At 42.5% G+C, this 20,921-nt stretch overlaps 1 protein-coding gene across 2 annotated transcripts in view; it reads right to left on the reverse strand.

Moving 5' to 3' along the window:
• Positions 1-20,547, reverse strand: part of TK2 (thymidine kinase 2) — a 215,630-nt gene extending 195,083 nt beyond the window's left edge. The window contains exons 1-2 of one of the 2 annotated variants that reach the window (XM_069217175.1): positions 19,938-20,547; positions 6,226-6,263 (exon numbers count right to left, since the gene is read on the reverse strand). In XM_069217175.1, the coding sequence (XP_069073276.1) occupies positions 6,226-6,263; positions 19,938-20,109 (210 nt within the window). In that variant the 5' untranslated portion in view covers positions 20,110-20,547. The remainder of the gene's footprint in view (positions 1-6,225; positions 6,264-19,937) is intronic. The other variant, XM_069217177.1, reaches the window with a different exon arrangement.
• Between the last annotated feature and the right edge of the window lie 374 nt (positions 20,548-20,921).

The following is a 20,921-nucleotide window of genomic DNA, read 5'->3' on the forward strand; positions in this document are numbered from 1 at the left end:
CTAACAGCTTGTTGTGTCTTGCAGTTTAACAGGTCAGCCAACTGACCCTTGGATGACACTTCCTTGTCCTGGGTACAAGTGGGAGCAGGTCTAGGTCTCCTCAAACGTTTTAACAGCAGGTGCAGTCCTTCTGTCTTCCACATGTCCAGTAGTGCTGTACTTGTATGCCCGGCACTAGCTTCTGGGAGGAGGTGCGACTCCTGGCTCCTCCCTAGCCAACAGGGGGAAAAAAAATCCCAGGATTAACCCTACCTACTATTGCAACAGTTCCCATGTACTCTACTGCAAACAATCACACAGTGGCCCACACAAGTAGTATATACGTTTATTCAACCTCACCTGAGTAAATTGCTCAGTTAAAAAAGGGTTTTTTGTATACTTATGCCTAAGAGAAGTATAAAAGGGCATAACAGTACTACATGCACAGTGTCTTTAATAGAGACCATATCACAAGAGCAAGCTGGGAGATCAAAAGCTTTACACCATGTCCCTCCGGGGGCAATCAGCTGATGAAATAGGTTCAGCCTAAAATAAGTGAGTAATCTGCGTAGGCCACTGAGCATATCAATGGAAAGATACGGCTCAAGGCCAGGAACAGTTTTTGTCATAACAAATTTCCGAAATGATACATTTTGTAGGGCAGAAGCTTCCCTCTCTGCAGCCACATTCTTGAGAAAAGCTTCCCTCAGCCAAGCAACATCCAGCTTAGTAATGCCCCTCGCATTTAAAAAACGCTCAGACCTCCCCAAGGCTTTAAAAGTGTCCTTGACATAAATCAACCATGGTATAATTGCCATGCCATCTAGGTGCATGCAATCCTCAATAATTGCCCTAGCAAGACTTAGTTCAACCTTCCCCGAGATGCAAAACCACAACAGAAGTGGACACAGGTGAATATAATCAGCAATGTATCCCACTCCCAACTCCTCGTGAAAGGATCTCTGTCGCAGTGCCTACCCAACACCTAAAAGACCCCTTAAAGATTTATTTTCTGTAACCCCAACGGTCTGCTTATCCCCATATGTCACAACTAAAAGTGGAGATGGGTAGACATTTGGCATTATAAATCTCCTACATAGGTGTCAACGGTTTGAGGCCTAATCTTAAAGAGAATTCACAAACAGCTGCACAGTCCTTACCATTTTACCTAGGTTTTTCTTGATCAGGGGCTGCCAATTAAGTTTTGAGTCCAGTAAGAACCTCAACTAGGTACAAATTTCAACCTTAACATTTTTCCCTGAACACAAAAAGTCGCACTTTGTTTTTGTTTTTTTTAAACCCCAAAACAATCACGTGTGACTTTGTAAAATTAGTTATAAGATCCAGACCATACGCAATCCAAGGCACTCGTGTCAAATAAATATAACCATTGTCCATATCTCTGTGTCAGCAGATCCACTTATTTTTATTGGAGGTGTTCTTCAGTTCCAACCAGTCTAGTCAACACGTATTTCGTCATGCAAACAATACTCGCTTTGACTTCATCAAGGCTTCATTCAAAATCTCAAAGAAACAATCTTCCCAAAATTTGCCAAAACGTCCTCATAATCTTCTAGTGACAAATTGTGTCCTTATGTGATGTAATGCTCCGAGCACTACTCGGATGATTAGATGCATACACGCTTCGTGGAACGCTGACTCATGCGCTAATATAGCGAGATACCGATAACTGAACAAGACGAAGGATGGAAACTCAGAGGAGTGCTCAGAGCATTACATTACAAGAGAACAACAGACAAGGTTTTTAGTGCCTGTGACAGAATCTTCACAAATCACGATAGGGAAAAGTGGAACTACAGGTGGAGCTATCTGTTTATCCTGTTGTACATCCCCTTCACAGACCTCAAACCCTTCTAAATCCCATATCAAATCTGAGGCTTGGGCTAAATGACAAGGCGGAATTGAGGAATTCTCTCAGCCAGTTCAGACTCTTTAGCTAAGAGACCCTCTGCTCTTTGTAAAAATCCATCTAACAAGGAGTTTGTGGGAATTGCAGCTGATTTTGTCTTTCGTTTGCCCATGTTTCAAATTTAGAAGCAAAGAGTCAACAAACAACCATCCAATACCCCCGAAATAAATCCAAAAATCATAGTCTCTTAACAAACACCGCTGTTTGAACTTCAACAGAATGAAATCCACATCAATAAGCAAAGGTGGGGGGCCTGGCTTCAGTTGGCAGTGGAGAGGCGCAGACGGGCCCGGTCTACACCCGGGTGCATCCCACGCAGCGGGAGCAGTGATGGCATTAAATAGCACCTCCTGGCGCATGCAGCTGTGTGGTCTCCCTGCCGGGGGCCTGGTTAACAGAGTCCACACAAAGAGTCAAAATATAGCATCAGTGTGAAGACAAGCATTGACAAAGCTAATAGGTTTCCCCTATGCTTTGTCAATGTGTTTTTTTTTTTTAGTCATGTCGCACAACAGTATGGGCTGCTGTGCAACATGGCTTAAAGTAAAGATCAAAAAAAGGAGCTGCCATGCAACCAGTGTTGGCCGCCTCATAGCATTCTTATTTTCTTTACTTTCAACCATACTTGTTTTATTTTGCTGATAATCTTTAGCAAGTAAAGAAATGTGAAAATATTATGTGCTTGGGTTTTGTTTTTTAAATGCAGGATCTTATGTTCACAGAAACAAGGAAGATTATTATTGTGCCCTTATTAACTCTCCAAAGAAATACAAGAAAAATGCTACATTACCTCTGGTTAGCTGTAAGGCGCAGGAACCTAGGGCCAGATGTAGCAAGCCGTTTGCATGTCGCAAACTGCGAAAAACGCAGTTTGCACAATGCAAACGGCCTCCTGCGATGCTCATTCCCAAATTGCGAGTCGGTACCAACTCGCAATTTGGGAATGCGACTCGCAAATAGGAAGGGGTGTTCCCTTCCTATTTGCGACTCGCATCGCAATTCAGACTTGCTTTGTGACCGCGAATGCGGTCGCAAAGCAACTCGCAGTTACCACCAGTGCCATACTGGTGGTAACTCATTCGCAAAATTCGCAAAATTGTGAATGTCGACAAAAATATTTTTTCAGAGCAGGCAGTGGTCCTATGGACCACTGCCTACTCTGAAAAAACGAAACCAAATGGTTTCGGTATTTTTTTCTTTTTGCTACTCGTTTTCCTTTAAGGAAAACGGGCTGCAAAATGAAAAAAAAAAAAAAAAAACGCTTTATTTAAAAAGCAGTCACAGACATGGAGGTCTGCTGACTTCAGCAGGCCACCATCCCTGTGAGTATAGGGACTCGCTATGGGGGTCGCAAAAAGCGACCCACCTCATTAATTTTAATGAGGTGGGTTTTTGCGACCCCATAGCGAGTCGCAGAAGGTGTCTGAGACACCATTCTGCATATGCTTTTGCGAGTCTGAAATTGCGAGTCGCACCGACTCGCAATTTCAGACTCACAAAAGCATAGCTTGCTACATCTGGCCCCTAATTTCTAACATTAAAACCCTGATTCCCAACCTTCCCAATCTATTAAAACACAGAGCAAAGACAATTGTGGCCTGGTTTTCAGCATATAAATTATTTATTCGGGCCACGATGAAGTGAGGAGTAGGTTTTCGGCGGGAGTGTCGCTTTGAGAACGTGTGAATATAAGCACATCCCCCTCCCGGAGGACCTATGATGCAATTAGCATAAAACACTGAAAATTGGCCAGGCAGACCATTGACACTGATGGGCAGTATTTAATTTAATTTAATTTAATTGGCATATATCACCTTACCACAGTAAATAGTAAGAGTACTTCCACTAGTGGCAGGCGCACGAGGAGTGATACTAGGGAGATCACTTTGGTCCAGAAGAGGAGTTTAGGGGTAAACTCCGAAACATGTAGACCACTAAGGAGGACAGGTACATAATATACCCATCCGCCTGACACCCCTTTTTAGGGTCGAGCCTGCGTTGCATGCGCTCGCGCATGCGTAAAGCAGGGAGACTCTTTAGTGTTCAGAAAAGGGCTCGGAGCCCTGTCAACATGACGTCAGTGTTTTTTATTGGTTCGTGGGCTTGCCTAATAAAATCTGCTTGCTGTCATTAGTCGGAGGCACGCATAGGTCATGCCTTTTCCAGTGGCTAGCCCTCCTCCAGCGCAGCGACCAAGTACAGAAAACATGCAAGACTCGGTGTTTTCCATCGGGCGCTCGTGGACTTCTTTTTCTCTAATTTACGAGCGCGATCTCGCTTGGCAGAAGTCGAGCGCTTTACTTAGTTAATTTCACTTTTTTGGGTTATGTACATAAATGCACTTTTGCCCGAAAGGTGAAAAGTCGGGTTAGGAGTTTACAACGCGATCAGCACTAACATGAGCAAACGCGAGACCCGTTGCATTGTAAATGCTTGTTAATCATACCACCCCTGTGAGACATATTAAACTGGTAATCATCCAGAGGGGGGTATTTTTAACTTACAAAGACACCACCACTCCTATCCTTTTCTAGCATCCACTTTGCGGATACCAACAGTGCTCCCACGTATTCCGTCGGTTGCAGCATGCCTCGTTCTGCAGCAGAACTGGAAGAAACCCAATGATGAAGCATGCCACCAAGGGGTAACCCTGGTGAGTGAGGGGTTTTCTAACAACAACAAAATACATTTCTGTGGAAGTTTTCCCCTTCTGGGTTGGATCTCTAAATACATTTACTGAAGCTTCAAGGAGGATATATCCTCCCCTTTAACACTCCTTCTCCCACTTTGTTTAGTATTAATTATTTAAACCTGTAGTACCAACACTGCACAACAGCAACATTTTGTTTAACAGCACTAGAATTACAGGGGATTCTAGAATGTACTGCTAGTTATTGTATTGTCTTCTGAAGGATAAAGGGCAGAGACAGCTGCTGGATTTTGAACACGTGAACCATAGGAAAACAGGTGTCAGCAGCAAGTGCTGAGTTAATTTAGCTATATTGCTTGTATAGCAACAGTACACAATCTAAGCAAATTTAGAAAAGAGGGCCCATCAAATAACTTTCTCGCTGGGGCCAGTTAAGAAATTTTTTTATCAATGCAGGTATGGTCATACTTCTGACCTCAAGGCAATCTATCTTCAGATTAGCAAGGGAAGTGAATTTTCAGAACTGCCTCTTTTGTAAAAATCTGACGATTTCTCCAGACTGATTGCGTCCTTGTCTTCCACAATTGGACATGTCCTTTTTATAGAATTATCTGCACCATTTAAAGCCAGAGAGGTCGAAGTAGCCCCAGGCCCTTTGTCACAAGCCACACTAAGTTGCTGGAGTGTACATGGATAATAGCCTTGGTAAGCACTTCAAAGCATAACAGTGAGTTTGTTTTGTGTTTCTTTGCTGTTCTGGCATGATTGTTTAAGTCTGACACACTTATTTACCAAGCTTTTGCTATAACGCCTGCTGCCTCAGAAGCCTTTATACTATTGTACGATGGTGTAACTATCAATAATGCAGCAGGTGCAGTAGCATAGGGACCCCAGGGGTCCAAAGTTCTCTCTGCACTACTTTTATGGCTGCAAAGAAGTACCTATACAGGCACTAGGGTGCATTCTACGTACTTACACCAGGACAAATTTCAACGGGATACCACGGGAGCGGACGACAGGAGGAGGGAGCAATTAACAGTAACTGAGGCAAGCAAACAAAAAAATAATACAATCTTCAGCAAGACCCTTAATGTATGTATGCAAAGAGCCTTACAACTGAAAGAAGGCTAACCAGCGGTTTTCAGATAGTGACTGTGGCAAGCAACAAAGGAACGTCGGCACTCTCATTGGAAGTCAACACTTATCTAGGAAGGTAGCGCTAAAAACATTCAGCACACCATGTTGTCAAATAATTAATGGTGCTGCTATATTAATGGGCAATAAATATTCTTTTAAGAAACGTCATTTCATCCGTGAACTAGCCAGCGGCACGGGTCATACTTGCTGTAGATCACGGGTTTATGTGAAGTAACTGACAGGACCGCGTGATTTTGATCCACTGATTTTTTTTTTTTTATTTGCCTCAATGACGAGGGTAAATCAGGGGTCCGCATACACTTTTTGTCAACAACCAGGTCAACGTGTTGTTCCCCATTCTAGGCAGACCATTTAATAATACCCGCATGTAGTGTTGAAATACCTGCCGGAAACATTAATTCTGGCGCCTAGCATCTCCACACCTACATTCAGTCGACTTAAACAGGGGCCCTTAGCATGAAAGCAACTCATAATGTATATGTCAAAAGAAAGAAATATAAATATTTACCACAGTTTTTTTCCTGCTTCCATTTTGCATGATTTTACCTAACAAAGGAAAAAACAGTGTAAGGAAAGGTGAAGAAAAGTTAACACTGATGTATTTTCATGGCATGAATACTGTGGTCTACATTCTACATTACAAGAAATCTTTTAATATCCAAAAGCAAAGGGGGAAGCTGTTTGTACTACAAAATACTTACAAACAAGGCAAGAACACAACACCATATGGCTCAACATTTTTCCCCGAATAGATATTTGTAAGTGTTCATTTAAAAAAAAAAAAATATATATATATATATATATATATAATTTTTTTTTTTTGTTTGTTTACTTTCCCTATCACTCGGGTCATTAAGGCAGCTATTAATCACATTTTAAGGTGTTTTCTTGATCTGATTCTTTTCTCTTTCATCCCGATCAAAACTCCACATAATCATGAAAATTATACTTCCTGACATCGCGTCACCATCGAACCACTTTTCTAAATCAGGTGTTAATGCTTTCAAGATTACATACCGTCCTAACCTCTCTAAATACTTGAAGGAAAATTTGAAACAAAATCCTGAGATACTTCCCTGAGTCTCCTTGGGTGGACCAATACCAGTGCATGCAAAATGAAGCCTTCAACACAGGCCTCCTCCTCTGCACACACAACACATATGTGTGGTACATCTAATAAAATAAGGAAAATACGTTTCAAGCCCCCTAACTGTCTAATATCCCCTTTCAATTAAAAATTATCTCCCCTTTGGCCTACCCAGTAACCTCGTAGAATCAATCTTCAATAACACGAAAAATTATGTTCCAAGCGAATTATTAGATCCTGGCCTTTGTTGACAATATCTCACCCACTCTCAAACCCCTCTCAGTTAACTCACATCCTAACCCATCTGGTCTCTCACCCTTACCCCTCCTCCTCATCTCCTCTCAACATTCAATGCTTTGCGCCTCTGACTTCTTCACTTAACAGAACTTCAAACAACTCCAAAACTTCCCATAACACCTCTTGCCCTCAAACTCTCCCACTCCCTGGCCTCACTCATCCACCCACCAAACACCTCAACAGAACCCAGACCTACCACTACTCCCAAGACCTTCAACAGGATTACGCACACCCTCCAACCACTAATGCAAAAAACACCCACTTTCCCGCAACTACCTCTTCACAACTATAAGTTCGGTTCTGAGTGAGAGCTGACCATGTCTGGACACTGCAAAGGAGGAGAGGGGCTCGGCAAACAGGGTGTGAAAAGGAACGTGGAGTGCTTCAGTACAACATCTAGGTCATCAACAAGCCTGTCATTTGCCACCTGGCGCACAGTGAAGGAGTCAGGCACATTTCCAGCCACATCTATGAAGAGAACTGCGGTGTGCTTAAGGTTTTTCTGGAGAACGCGATATGGGACGCTGTCAACTGTACTGACTGAGCAGAAATGCTAATTAAGAAATCATTAATGACTTTGTGTTTATTAATGAGAAATTAATTGTAGAAAATAATGTGTGTGTTCGAAAATGTGCCCTCGGGGAGTGATCACCATATGTACTGACTTAACTAAAAGATGAAAAATAATGAAAAAGAAGAGAAAAAAAAATGTACTAATATGTCATAACGAAATGTATAACCTATGTTTTATATTAATTCATATTCTTAAATTAGCCGGACAAAAAGGCCTGGTTTCACTGGGCCTCGCTTGCTCTGAACATGGAGAATTCAAATGCTTCGCAAAGGACTGGTAACTGGAAAGAGAGACCTTGAACCGCCCAGAGTTCAGACGGCTTAGCTGGAACATTCTGCAATGTATCAACAGAGAGGAGATGATGAAGACAATTTGATACATTTATATGTAGTGTAGGCTAAAGGTACTTTCCCAGGACTTGAACAATAGAGGCACAGACTGAAGATATAGATGCAAAAATTTAGTTACCTGAAGAGCCGGATGATGTCCTCATCGCAAAAAGAACCAATCAGTTTTATGGGACACAAAAAATATGCAAAATCAAAGATTTGGTAAACAAAAACTATAGGTTAGAGTCATAACTTCCGATAGACTGACCAATTAGCAATTAGTTGGATGGACCGGGAGACCCTAATAAAAAAAAGTCATGACAAGGGGTAAGAAACCAGATCTGCGAGGAGAAAGTTGATGATGTCAGGAGACACTGTCCGAGGTGCTGGTATTGGGCTTATACTCTGTGAGCCTGATCTGTAGCAGACTACTGATGACCTGAAGATGAAGACTGACTTTTTGCTGATCCATCCTGGATAGGTAGCTATGAAAATGTGACTGATGATTTTGTGCATTTTCTTCTAGGTACCAACTGCGCTGTTTTGTAGAATTCCTCTCTTTAGGTATATTTTTCCAAATTAATGTTTTCACTAAATTGTTTTTGCATGAAGACCCACATGCTGATGCTAATCTTGGTTAGGTAGGCTGACAGGGGTGACGTTGACAGTGACAAATGACTGACAAATTAATTTGCTGAATTGCATCATTAATGCTGATATTCGTTGATTTAGGATTTGTATAGTTGCTCATGTTTTCATTGGAGAAAATATTTGTCTTTTGATGAACTAATAAAGATTGATTACTAAAGATATCATTAACAATTGATTAGAATTGTAATCAAAAGGGAATAAACGTTGTTAACCTTTTCCCCTGGGTGATGGTTATTTCTGATTAGTGTGGTTTTCTTTGTGGTTTCTTAAGGTGCTTTATCTTGTTCTATTAATGTTGATTATTGGCTCAGTAATCACTACATGACTAGGATACTCCATGCGATTCAAAAGGTTCATCGACCTATACGCGTCCCCTTGTAAGTTTACTTACTAAGGACCAGGCGTGCTAGCAGTACTGAGCATGCCAAGAGGAAGACTGTCACTGCTCTGGAAGTGGTGTACACCCTTAAGCGCAAAGGGATCACCTTATACTGATATGACAGCTAAATACTCTAATTACTCCCAAAAAAACACCTCCCACAATTTGCTTACTGACAACTCCACAGGCCATTAACTCGTCACCCCCTCACCATTACATCCATCAGATGAAACCACCTTCCGAAAACGCCCTTTACTCTCCACTTTGCCCACAAACCCATCCCAACACCTACCACAAAAGAACAACATAAGCCTCAGCCCTCCCCTGTACACCACTGGCCCCCTTTCTCTGCACAACTGTCCTCTATATCTTACCTAACGAAGACAATAGACATCCTAATCCAGGCACTCTCTGATTTCAGCAATTCACTTACCTCTCATAAATATTACTCACCTCAAAACACAATAATATTTCCTGCAAGACATAAATGGGCGTACTTCCCACACAAAGAGTACAAAATACTCCACCTTGTAAAAAAAGCTATGAAGAAACCATTGCCTCCGACACTCGGGCCCTAAACCGAACACATAATGGTTTTCCTATCCCCGTCATTATATCGAACCACATGCGAAATCCATTACTCATGACCACCAAACATCACAACGTATCACCTAACCTGATTCATATTACCACCCTTCCTCTCAGCCAAACTGACACAAACTCCCCAGTTTTTCAGTTACTTGCATGCTGCAAAACTGTCGATCTGCAGACAAACACTGCCTCGAGATCTCAGACACTATCACTGACCTCAGTGACACGTGGCTGAACGATATTACAAACAGTGTTGTTCTGCTCCTGCTGCCCCCCCACTTCATTTTGAGAAGTGACCAGGAAGGCAAACAAGGTGGAGGCCGATCAATCATACAAAGAAAGTCTCCATGCTGCAGGCTACTCCCCAATGGCCGCTTTCAATCCTTCAAGTGTTTAATCACCGGAAATCATCTTGCAAGCTACCTCTAATCTCAGGATGAACATAATCTACTATTTCCCCCCCCCCACCCCAAACCGGCCCCTCTGCAAACCAACACCTACACCGAAGAGTGCATTGAATTCTACACAGCACAATTAATTAGCTCTAGCAACATTATAGTCTCGTTGACTTCAACCTTTACTGGGGTTCCAAAGGAAATAAACCACATGACAACTTAGCATTTTTTTTTTTTTTTTTAAGAAGACAGTGACCTCCACCAACACAGCCAGAAACTCACAGACTGGAAAGGCGCCACTCTCAACCCGATTATCTCCATAACACCTCACCCATCATCCAGTGACCCCTTCCAAGTTGATTGGTATTATCACCTACAGTTTCCCTTCATAGTGTCTTTCTCAAAGGAGAAAACCATTGGACAACCGAAGAAAAGGATAAAATCTGGTTCAGAGACACCAGTAACAGTGATACTGAAACCATAGCTAACCCAGCCCTATCAAACCTCTCCTGGATAGTCCCTTAACTCAGCATTAATCAGACCAAGGACAATTTCAACCCCTGCATGCACTCCTTGACTGGGAAATTCGCTCCCATCACGAGCAAACACAGTAGGCCCAAACCTTCTTGGTACTCCACAGCCCTCTATGAAGAAAGAAAAAATAGAACGTTAAAGAAAGATTGGCAATGAGTAGCCACACTATTAAGTCTAACCGAGCTTTGTGCTGCAAGACAAAAGTAAAAAAGCCACATCTTTAAAGTCAAGGCATCACATATCAGATCCCTCCTGAATACAGCCAAAAACAGACAGAAATAAGTATCTGAGGTAATAAGGTCAGCAACCCTTCCTCCAAACCCATATAAGTCATCTAAGATCCTATGCAATAAGTTTGCAGAATTCTTCAACAAAAAAGGTCAAAGAAATTAACATCTTTCTTCCGGTCAAATTCTAAAACACTGTCAAGAAGAAACTGCCTTGCAAGCCACTGCAGCCATCGTTCTCTTCCACCCAATCTCAGAGATAGATCTACTACTAATTCTATTCAAGGGGCAACGGTATAACCATCTTTGCCGCGTCATTTCAGGCTCCATCAGTAAATCCTTCACTGAACTGGTTCTCCACACTTAGATAACCCTGGTTAACCCATTCTGGATCAGGACTTTTTTCCCCAGACTGTCTAAAAAAAAAAAAAAAGGGTCAAATTTCTCCTCTCCTTTAAATAAATTTAAAAAAATCAGCACTGGACGCTTAAGTCTTTAACAATATATGCAAGTATCTACCCCGTCTCTCAGAAGGAAGATGACAAAGGTGCATAGCCCCCCAACTGTCTTTCCACATCAGGACAACAACCTTGACTCCCTTCAATATGGATTCCGTCAGGGCCACAACACTGAAACTGAATAGTGTGGACAACGCCTTCTGCCTCTGGAAACTCCTGTCTACTGATGCTCCTCGACCTTTCCACTCTGATGACACAGTCAACACCCAGCTTAGTTAGACACTCTGAAGCAATGAATGGGTATTGATGCAGGCTCGAAAAATCTACTCGCCCACTCGCTATGGTGAGGCATCTTTATTCAGGTCGGTCGAGCTATTTTTAGGACCTACTCGCTCCTTCTGATGAGTTTACAAGAACAGATGTTCTGCTCGGCCAGAAAGTTAAGGAGCGATAAAGACGCCTTTAAATCTTGTTCTTATCTTGGAACATTCACTCTGTGTTCGCAGACAGAGGCCAAAGTCAGTTTGTCTTCTTACAATTAATTTTCCTTTTGGATCCAGAGTTCCAGAATTTTATGAGATGTACTGTCTCACCTGCTGTACAAAGAGTATGAAATTAAATGCTGTAGGGTGTCAGGTTTTCCTAACACAGAACATTTATATCACTAAGTCAACTGTACAATTATTTCAAAATATATTTTAGTAGTTGTGAAAGCCCATTTTTGTGATGAAAAAACGTTAATAGGACGAAAACAAATAAGATCACTTTACTTAGTGATGTGCAAACAATAAATATGTTTTCTGAAACAAATTTTTCACAGATTATTGTTAATACACTATATTGTTTTATCAGTAAAGCTGCAAGTTACTGGGAAGGTTTCTGGACATTTCTTGGAAATGTACTGTCTGTACATGACAGTCTGCTCCCATTTCATGCTTTAGTAATATATTTATTAAAAGTGAGTGTTTAAACATAAACTGAGAAACAATTCCTGCCCTGATGGCAATGCTATCAGTAAACTAAGAGGCAAGTCATGGATCATGTGTCCCCTATATGTGGGTTAGAGTTTTTTTTTTTTTTTTTAATACATGGACAGGGCTGGACTGGAAACCCAAAGGAGCCCTGGGACATTTTGTCAGCCCAGCCCCCATAGGTGCATAGCGATCAAGCCTGACCACTACAATGGGGCTTTGAGGGTTCTGCCTAGCCCCCCTTCCCCCACAAGAAAATGTGGGGGAAATGGCAAAAACTGTGCATTCTACAACACAGTTTCACTATAGAGTCAGTTGTATTCGTTTTTAAAGCATTGTAAATTATGACCCTACAGTACACCAGGATACATCCATTCCAATTTTATTGGTGCTCTTCAACAATTCCCTCACCAACACCCTCTAACAGTGCCTCAACTCTCCATAGCCCCCGTCCCACATGTATTTCATATGTTTTATAGCGCTTCTCTTGCCAGCATAGGGTGTTGGAACACTTCACATCACACACACATAAGAAGACAATGAATCATACATGTGTAATCAGTGTATAGAAAAAGTTAAAGGGGACAGGGTGTAGTAGTCACGTCATCCATATTGGTAGTCATTTTTTTTTTTTTTTAAAGAGTGATTGATCTGGGGAAGCATAAACTCAGAATTCAGAACGCAACACAGTGGTTAGGGTTGACTTTACTAATAACAGTTTATTTCTACCCAAACAAACCTTTCTTTTGCAAAATTAGGATAATCAGAGACTGGGATAAAAACAAACTTTCCAACCTGTACCAACCTGTACCATACAGATTTCACACACCTCTTTGATGGCGGTTCACAGCTTACTCTACTAGATTATGATTCTATGTCAGGACTGGTGTCTTCGATTATGCTTTTTCTTTACTAACAAACACAGCAGCCAATAAAAAAAAGTTACTACATTTCCCATGAGACCAACACAGCCTACATATGATCCACCAACCAGGGCCCACCCTACACTATATAGTCCTTCACCGACATAGTCCGTCCTCTTACTTTGCTGCTTACACAGAGCTAAGTATAATTCACGATTATTATTCTTAAGACTGTCAGATCGCGGCGTACCTTATTGCCTTCAACCACCTGCTACATTATTTATTGTTCTGTGATGCTCTTGCGCCATTCTTCCCCTACATCTCAGATGGTGTTCCATCTATTTCTATTACTGCCAGGCTGTGAGGAGCAGATTGGGGGGAGGCCACGCGACCCCATCGGGTAGTCCTCTTTCTGCTGCGGGACTCACACATGTGCACAGCGGCACTTGGGGCTCTCTGTGCGCACGTGCGATTCCTCAGCAGCAAGACATATCGGTTTTTTCATGTGCCTCCCTCGTTACACCCGAAGGGGCTAAAATAATATCACCAAGCTTTGCCCCAGGGGATTTGGTGCTCCCTTCTCAGGTTTTTCTTCCTGTTTCTTCTTCTAATCACCGGCAGGGGCCTTTTTTAAGTGCCCCCTTAGCACCTGGGTTTCCCCCCTCCCATATAACTTAAAGTGCAATTACATTTGACCTCTACTTGCTTTAATAAGAAATAATTGCACTAAAATGGCATAACACTTCACAGATGATGATCAATATGGGGAATATGCTACAGATCAGCATATGGAAGAGCGCCTTGTGGAAGCTTCAGACTTCCATGTTCAGGATTCAGTTAGCAAGGCACTAGTTAAATCCCTCACCCTTTTGCACAACCTATTTTCAATTATGTCTTTAGGCACTTTGGTGTAGGCTAGGGGTCCCCCGCCCCTGTAGAAGTTAATATAAATGAGTCTGGTCAGTCTAATCTAGACCCTTTTGAGCAGACATTTGGGTGAGTCCTAAAGGGCCATGGTTATGGCTCTGCTCAGAGTCGGGAGGCCTCCTCCTCCTTTCAGACCTCCCAGCAGACGTCAGATGACTCCACCTCTTCGGAGTCAGATGAAAAGATGGCTTCCGAAAAACCAAAGGGCAAACGTAAGTGCAAACTGCACCGTAGTGAAAGGTCGCCTTCACCTCTGCCTAGCAAAAATTTGCAATTTAACCTGGATAATATTGTAAATCCTAGGTCCACGGAGTGGACCCCATGCCAAGAAGTAGCACTGTATGTGCAATCACGTCTTCGAAAGGGATTTGAGAAAGACATTAGAAATAGGTTGAGGTTGTAATGCCCTCGCCCTTCGCTATCAGGAAAGGTGGGGGGCACCCCAGAATTCAATCCGCACATGGTTACATTCCTTAGGAAATATGCAAAGGATTCTTTAAAAAAGGCATAGACAGGGCCTGGCGTGGATGTCAGGATAAGATACTGGACTTATCAGGCCCTCTCACGAAAATCCTGGATTTAGCGGTCCAAGCTAAAGACACACAAGAACCCATCAATCATGACATCCTCTTGGAGAGGTCTCAAAGAGCTGTGTGCTTGTTAGAGAATGCCAATTGTTCCATTTCTACTGAAAGATGGAAATCTTTATTGATGCGCACTGACCCCAAATTGGCAGAATTGGCTCCCTCTTATGTGGGTCAATCGGCTAATTGACTCTTATTTGGTGACAAATTTGTCAAAGACCTTGCCAAATATGCTGTCACCTTTTCAGCTTGAGCTAAGGCCCAACCTTCAATCAAGAAAGTCTTTCAAAGTGGCCTTTTTCACAGGGCTGGATGCTTTAGAGGTCGGGCGTCGGCTCATGGCAACCCCGAGACCTCCCGACCATATTACAGAGGCAGAGTGGGCTCTGGTTACCAAGGAAATTCCAATTTCTATCCAACTTGAGGCAGAGGACACAGTGGCCTTAACTCCAGAGGGTCTCACAGAGGAGGACAATACAACCAGAGCTCCTCTCAAACCGGTAACTCTTATTCCTTCCGGAAAGATGTGTTGGTGAGTGAGTTTGTTTGCACAAAATTGGTTACTGGTTAAGCAAGAGGCATGGGTCTTAGAGACGATATCAGGTTACCATCTCGACTTTTATTCAAATCCCTATCAAATTTTGCCTCCCCCTCCTCTCAGTTTTTTCCATCAAGACAGGGTTTTTATAGATCAAGACGGAGCAGCACTTTTTCAAAAAGGAGCCGTTGTCCTAGCTTATGGTTCTGCAAAGTTGGTACTAGAGAGCCGGGGCCATGCCAGATTTTTAGCATATCCACATTTAGAAAAATGTAGATTTCTGAAACATCTTTTTTCTAAATGTGTACATTTAAAGTAGGGGCTTCCAGTATTTTCCCTCGAATTGAAAATGCTTGATGTGAATGCTAGAAACATTTTGATTGTAACTTATGAACTGCAAAGTAGCGAAAGGATCTCTGTGACTGAACACAGCACATATAATACTGTTCTGTGATCTGCATATTACACGTTTTTGCAGCAGGCATATTGACCCTCTGCGCTTCCTTAGGATGAGTCAAAACTGTCACTAATATCTGCAGCAAGTACATTAATCACCAGTTACCTTAGCACGTTTACTGTTGACTGAAATCTGTTGGAAATACAAGAAACCTCTGAAGTGCTTTTAAAACCACTGCACTGCTAGAAAACGAGCCACCAGTAACAAAATCAGCCTCCACCACCCAGTCTCCGAGGGACATGCTGAATGGCCGGTACCGCCAGTCCGGCCTTGTACATGGAGCAAACTTTTAGTCTATTTAATCAAATAGAAGAGGGATTTTTGTACAGCAGATATACTGAGCTCGCATATTTGAAGGTGCACTTCTATGTGAGAATGAAGAAAAAGGTAACTGTAAACTAACATATTTGCCTAGGATCACACAATGTGACCCAGTTTATGGATCAACTACATTACAGTTAGGTCGAGTAGATTATTCAAGTTACTCGACCTGGAAGTATAATAACATTTTTATGATTTTGATACCTGTGAGGGTGTCGTCCTTAAGTAGTTCACCTCATAACTACCAAACCACTCCCACATAGCAAAACTGGGAATGCTGTCTCAGATCTAGTCAGCCTGCAACAAAGTGTCCCATAAGGTTTGTTTATTTCCCTGACAGTTTTCAATCTCAACTTCAAACCCCTCTGCACGATCCTAAAGAACTCAGCTGTCCTCTTCCACCTGTATGCCAACAACACCTAATCTACTGGAAGGTCTTACAATGGGAAGATTTCATCCACCCGTCCACCTCCCTAAATAGAATTCAAGATTGGATGGCAAACAACCACTTAAAACTAAATCCAGCAAAACCAGAATTTCTTCTTGTCTTTTCAAAGAAATCTAACTCTTCGATTCAAGACTGGATGGATCTCCGCCTGGACATCGAGGGATGCCCCTCCATTATTCAGAATGCCAAATGTCTTCGATTCAACCTCAAAAGATGTTTTAACCTCCAGAGCCATATCTCCCCCATGGCTAAGAGTGCTTGGTTCCAGCTAGGGCTGCTTGTCCTACAGGCAGCTGCCAGCTTTGCGAAAGAACACAAGAAATTCGATCACATCTCTCTCATTCTATGCTTACTTCAGTTACTTCCCATACAGGCAAAAGCAAAATTTAAAACTGCATGCAACATTCATAAAGTTCTTCACTCCTCTTTACCCATGTACCTAAAGGGGAAACTGAAAATCTCAGGCACCAATCAAGATTCTAAAAATGCTCAATAGCTCCTCCTCGAATCCCCCACCTGCAGCAGGAGCAATCCATGAATCAATGCTTCCCTAGAAGCGCCACAAGAATCTAGAACTCCCTCCCACCGAGTTGTTACCTTATCATGTCATATGCCCTTTGAAAAAGGCCTCAAGCTTTTCTCTTTGAACGACATCTGGCCTAAACCGCTCCTTCCTCCTCATGCTGTCTCCAATCGCATCCCAACCTCAACCTGAATGATGATCGTCATGTGGTACTGTACCCCCTGCTTTCATTGATATGAATATGCATGAAGTGCACTACCCCGTCTGGAGAGGGTAACCCGGAAATCACTCTACCTATAATATATATGTATATTTTCTGTTATTGATAAGTTCTGGCTTTATTGTGAAGCCCGCTGAGGCCTCCGGGCCATGTCCACGCTATATAAAAATCATAAAAATAAATAAAAACATATAAATTGTCACCTACTATTATGGTACATTATATAAATGCATCACATCAAGTGGCAAAATTCTAGTGAGCAAGTGTGATCTTCTGCCACGTTATTCCAGCAAAAGATCTAGGAATATACATTAAAACTAGATTTGTCTCCGAATGACGATTTACACAACACTCATAAGGAGGGCGTAAGTATTTGGGGAGTTTTCCCTTAAAATCACAAGTATTTTAGTACTCAGAGACATTCAGGTGATAGAGCTCATTTTGATCTAAGAGATGTTTAAAGATCCTAATCTATGCATTTGAGCCACTTGACAGATATATAGAAAAATCTAAAACTGCAAGGCGGTGTGTTAACTGTTGCAAAGGATCACCAACTGCCCAGAACTACATAGTTGGCCATTTTTGTTAAGTAACTTTTGATCTGTTTGAGGTAGAAACATTATTTTTTACAGAAATAGATAAATTATGTAGCAGATAAGAGATTATATAACACATTTTGGAAATTCATAACTTTGTGAAAAACGAGGCTGCAGCATGATATAATACCCGTGGCTACGGCTAAAATGTATTATTATATTCCCCAAACTAGAACATGAACATTTCCATTGTCTTTCTTTTGTCACAGCCTCAGCCACACCCCCACTGTCCCCAGAGCAGAGGAGCTGGGCAAGCAAGGGCTAAAGGTATATCAAGGAAAAGAAGTTGTTGCAAGCCTGGTGTAAGGACAATGTCAATGAAGTGGATGACAATTGGTCCCAAGGAAAAAGAGAATGAAATAGAAAAAATAGATCTGCAGGCCTGACCTAATGAGAAAAAGGGAATACATGTTACGCCTTAAGATGTACGTATGCATCTACTGCCTATGACTACTTTAACCACCATATGTACGTTATTATTAATTTAGGGAGTCTACACTGCCTCTGACTACAGTTAAAAGGACAGATGACGATCTTCTTTACTCACTGAATAACGTCATTCACACACCTCATCTGTTCCCAACTGGTGGTGGTCAGGGACAAAAGTGAAAAGTTCTTTATTAGGTACCTTGTGGCCTGGTTAGCACTCTTCGCTCCCCTCTTTGCTATCTATTTTCATCTGATCCTCCTATTAGTTCATCTACTTTACCTAGGTTTCTTGTATCCTACTTGCACAATAAACTAACACTTATACCTTAATCTCTTGTGTGGGATGGAGGGATCCCTCCCTTTTCTAGTCCTTACAGAATCCCTGTTGTGGGGTTGTGCACTCCACAACTATGAAGCTTGTCGATCTCTGGCGTTCAATCCCTAAAACGTTTTCCTGTGTACCACGTAACATGGTGAGCGCCACAGTTTCCAATAACTTTCCTCTACTCCTGGCACATGTATCTCCCTTCTGCAATTATTCTTACACTCTGCACATTCCGTCAGTTTCACACATTTGCAGTTTCAGTAAGGTTGCGGGCCTATCCTTCCTTTCCACTAGTAAGGAAGGTGTTTACTTTGGGGGCTTCCCCGGAGTATCACTATCACTCGGTCAGTGTCCATTATCCTTTCAGTGGCACAGAGAGTAAAGAAAAAAAAGGACAGAAATGCAGTGCAGACTAATACAAGCATGCTTTCTACCACATCTTATTTTTCACTCTCCTCGTCCTCTCCTTAGTTCAAGCCCTTGTTGGCATGTGGCAGAGACCATTTAACACTACCATACACACAGCTGTGCCAGATTCCAGCACAGCCCATCGCGATACAAAATATTCAATTCAACATCCTACTAACGCCCCATACAAACACACACGTGTACAAGGAAGCAGATCATCGTCACTCGCTCCACTTGAAAATTACACCCGCTCAACCTGCCATTAAACCCTTTCAGGTACTACTAATTCGACTCGTCTTCAACCTGCACTGGACAGCAGTCTAACATGCCCTGCTTCTGTGCCAGAAGACAAATCGTGTTTCTCTAAGACAAAGGCAGGCTCAATTCCATCCTGCCCAGGGAAAAGAACAACCACCTCTTACCATCGTTTTGAGGGACTGACTACCAACATGCATGTCCTGACGTGCCCCTCAACACACGTATCCAATCGAGTTTATTAAATGTACGTAGTGCATTCAGATGTGTCGAGTCATCATCGTACGGAACATCCGACCACGACAAAATATTTGGTGTAAATAAATACAGTGTTGCAATCGTACCTTTCTAAATACACACCGCCGAAAGTGTAACTTATGACAGAAAAGCCTGCAAACGTCAGCGGATTCTAAAAATCTCGAAAGATCAAGATCTAAATTAGTGCGGCATCTTTTCCTGGTGTGGGGACAAACAGATGCAAGGAATATTGAAGAAACGTACGACAAATGCTGCCGGTCCTGGTTTTGCAGCCAATACTACTTTGAATGCTGGGGTTTTACAATGTTACACGTAAAAACTACCAGTCCCAGTGTGCTACATGCTGTCGGCAAAAAACAGCTGAAGGTGTCATATATTAGGCATGACAACATTCTCAGCTATGCCGACCTCTGGTATATGAACTATGCAGCACGTGACGCCGTCTTCGGAGCATGGTATCACCTTCTCGCCCGGGAGTCTCTATTCGGACACATAAACTGTCAACAAGCCCATCTAATGCTCTGTTATTTCTATGCTGTTTGCTGCAAGCAATACGCTAGGGATTGTTGCCCTACCGGATCTTCGCTGACCACATTGGAGGTGAAAGTAACGCGGTTCTGCTCTTCCGTAGCCAAGCGCTACTAGCAGGGGTCGGCCAAGGTTCCGGAGGGCAGCAAGCGGTCGCATCTCATCACAGAACGGTCCCACCGGACAGCCTTGCCAACCGGAACTTTGAACTCTGAGCATCACGTTCGCACCCGTGCTTTAGTCAACGTCTGAACCTGCCGCTCTTCCTAAGGACTTTGTCAGCTCGGGTGGCCATCTTTAAAAGAGTAATCCAAACCGATCAATTCGTGCTCGCTTTGGACAGGGCTGACTTAAAACGCCTAAGCTCGTTGAAGGATTCTCTTTTAATGATAAACAAAAGTCACAGTGTTTATTTCTAGTAAAAGCTTTCCTATGTTGTGTAACTTTATAGCCACGGCGAACTTTAGATTTAGACGGCAAAATAACAACCAATCCAGAACTGCCAGAGGTATAAAAAAAAACGCCCATTCGATCTCCGTTCACCGTTTCTGGATCGTGTCATCTCAGCCCTGTTTCTTTCTCCGCTACGTTGTTTTTCGTTCCCTTCGCTACATGTTTGATTAGGCGACGAATCATTCTTTAAAGTGTGCTAGCCGGAAATAAATACACTCGATTATGTCTGGTTGTAAGCACCTTACCTAGCGTTTGCGTTTGTCCTAACAACAGATATGTAAAGAATTATGGGTAGGTAACAGTGAATTATGGGGATGTTTTTCACACAAGGAGTTATGCTCACATCAAGAGCGAAGCTATAGTCTATTGACATCTCGGGCTCCGTGAGCAATTTGTTTTTTTAAATAGAACATTCTGCCCTGAGTGGCAGAATGTTCTAATAGCCTTAGAACCAGCCTTAGCGGGCTCTACCAGCTATTAAAGGCCCTTTCCCTTGTTAAATGCCCTCGCCTTCGGCTCTGGCATTTAATGCGGGGAGCGGGCCTTTAATAGCTGGTAGAGCCCGCTACGGCGGGTTC

The sequence above is a fragment of the Pleurodeles waltl genome, chromosome 12, assembly GCF_031143425.1.
Source record: "Pleurodeles waltl isolate 20211129_DDA chromosome 12, aPleWal1.hap1.20221129, whole genome shotgun sequence".
Classification (NCBI taxonomy): Eukaryota; Metazoa; Chordata; class Amphibia; order Caudata; family Salamandridae; genus Pleurodeles; species Pleurodeles waltl.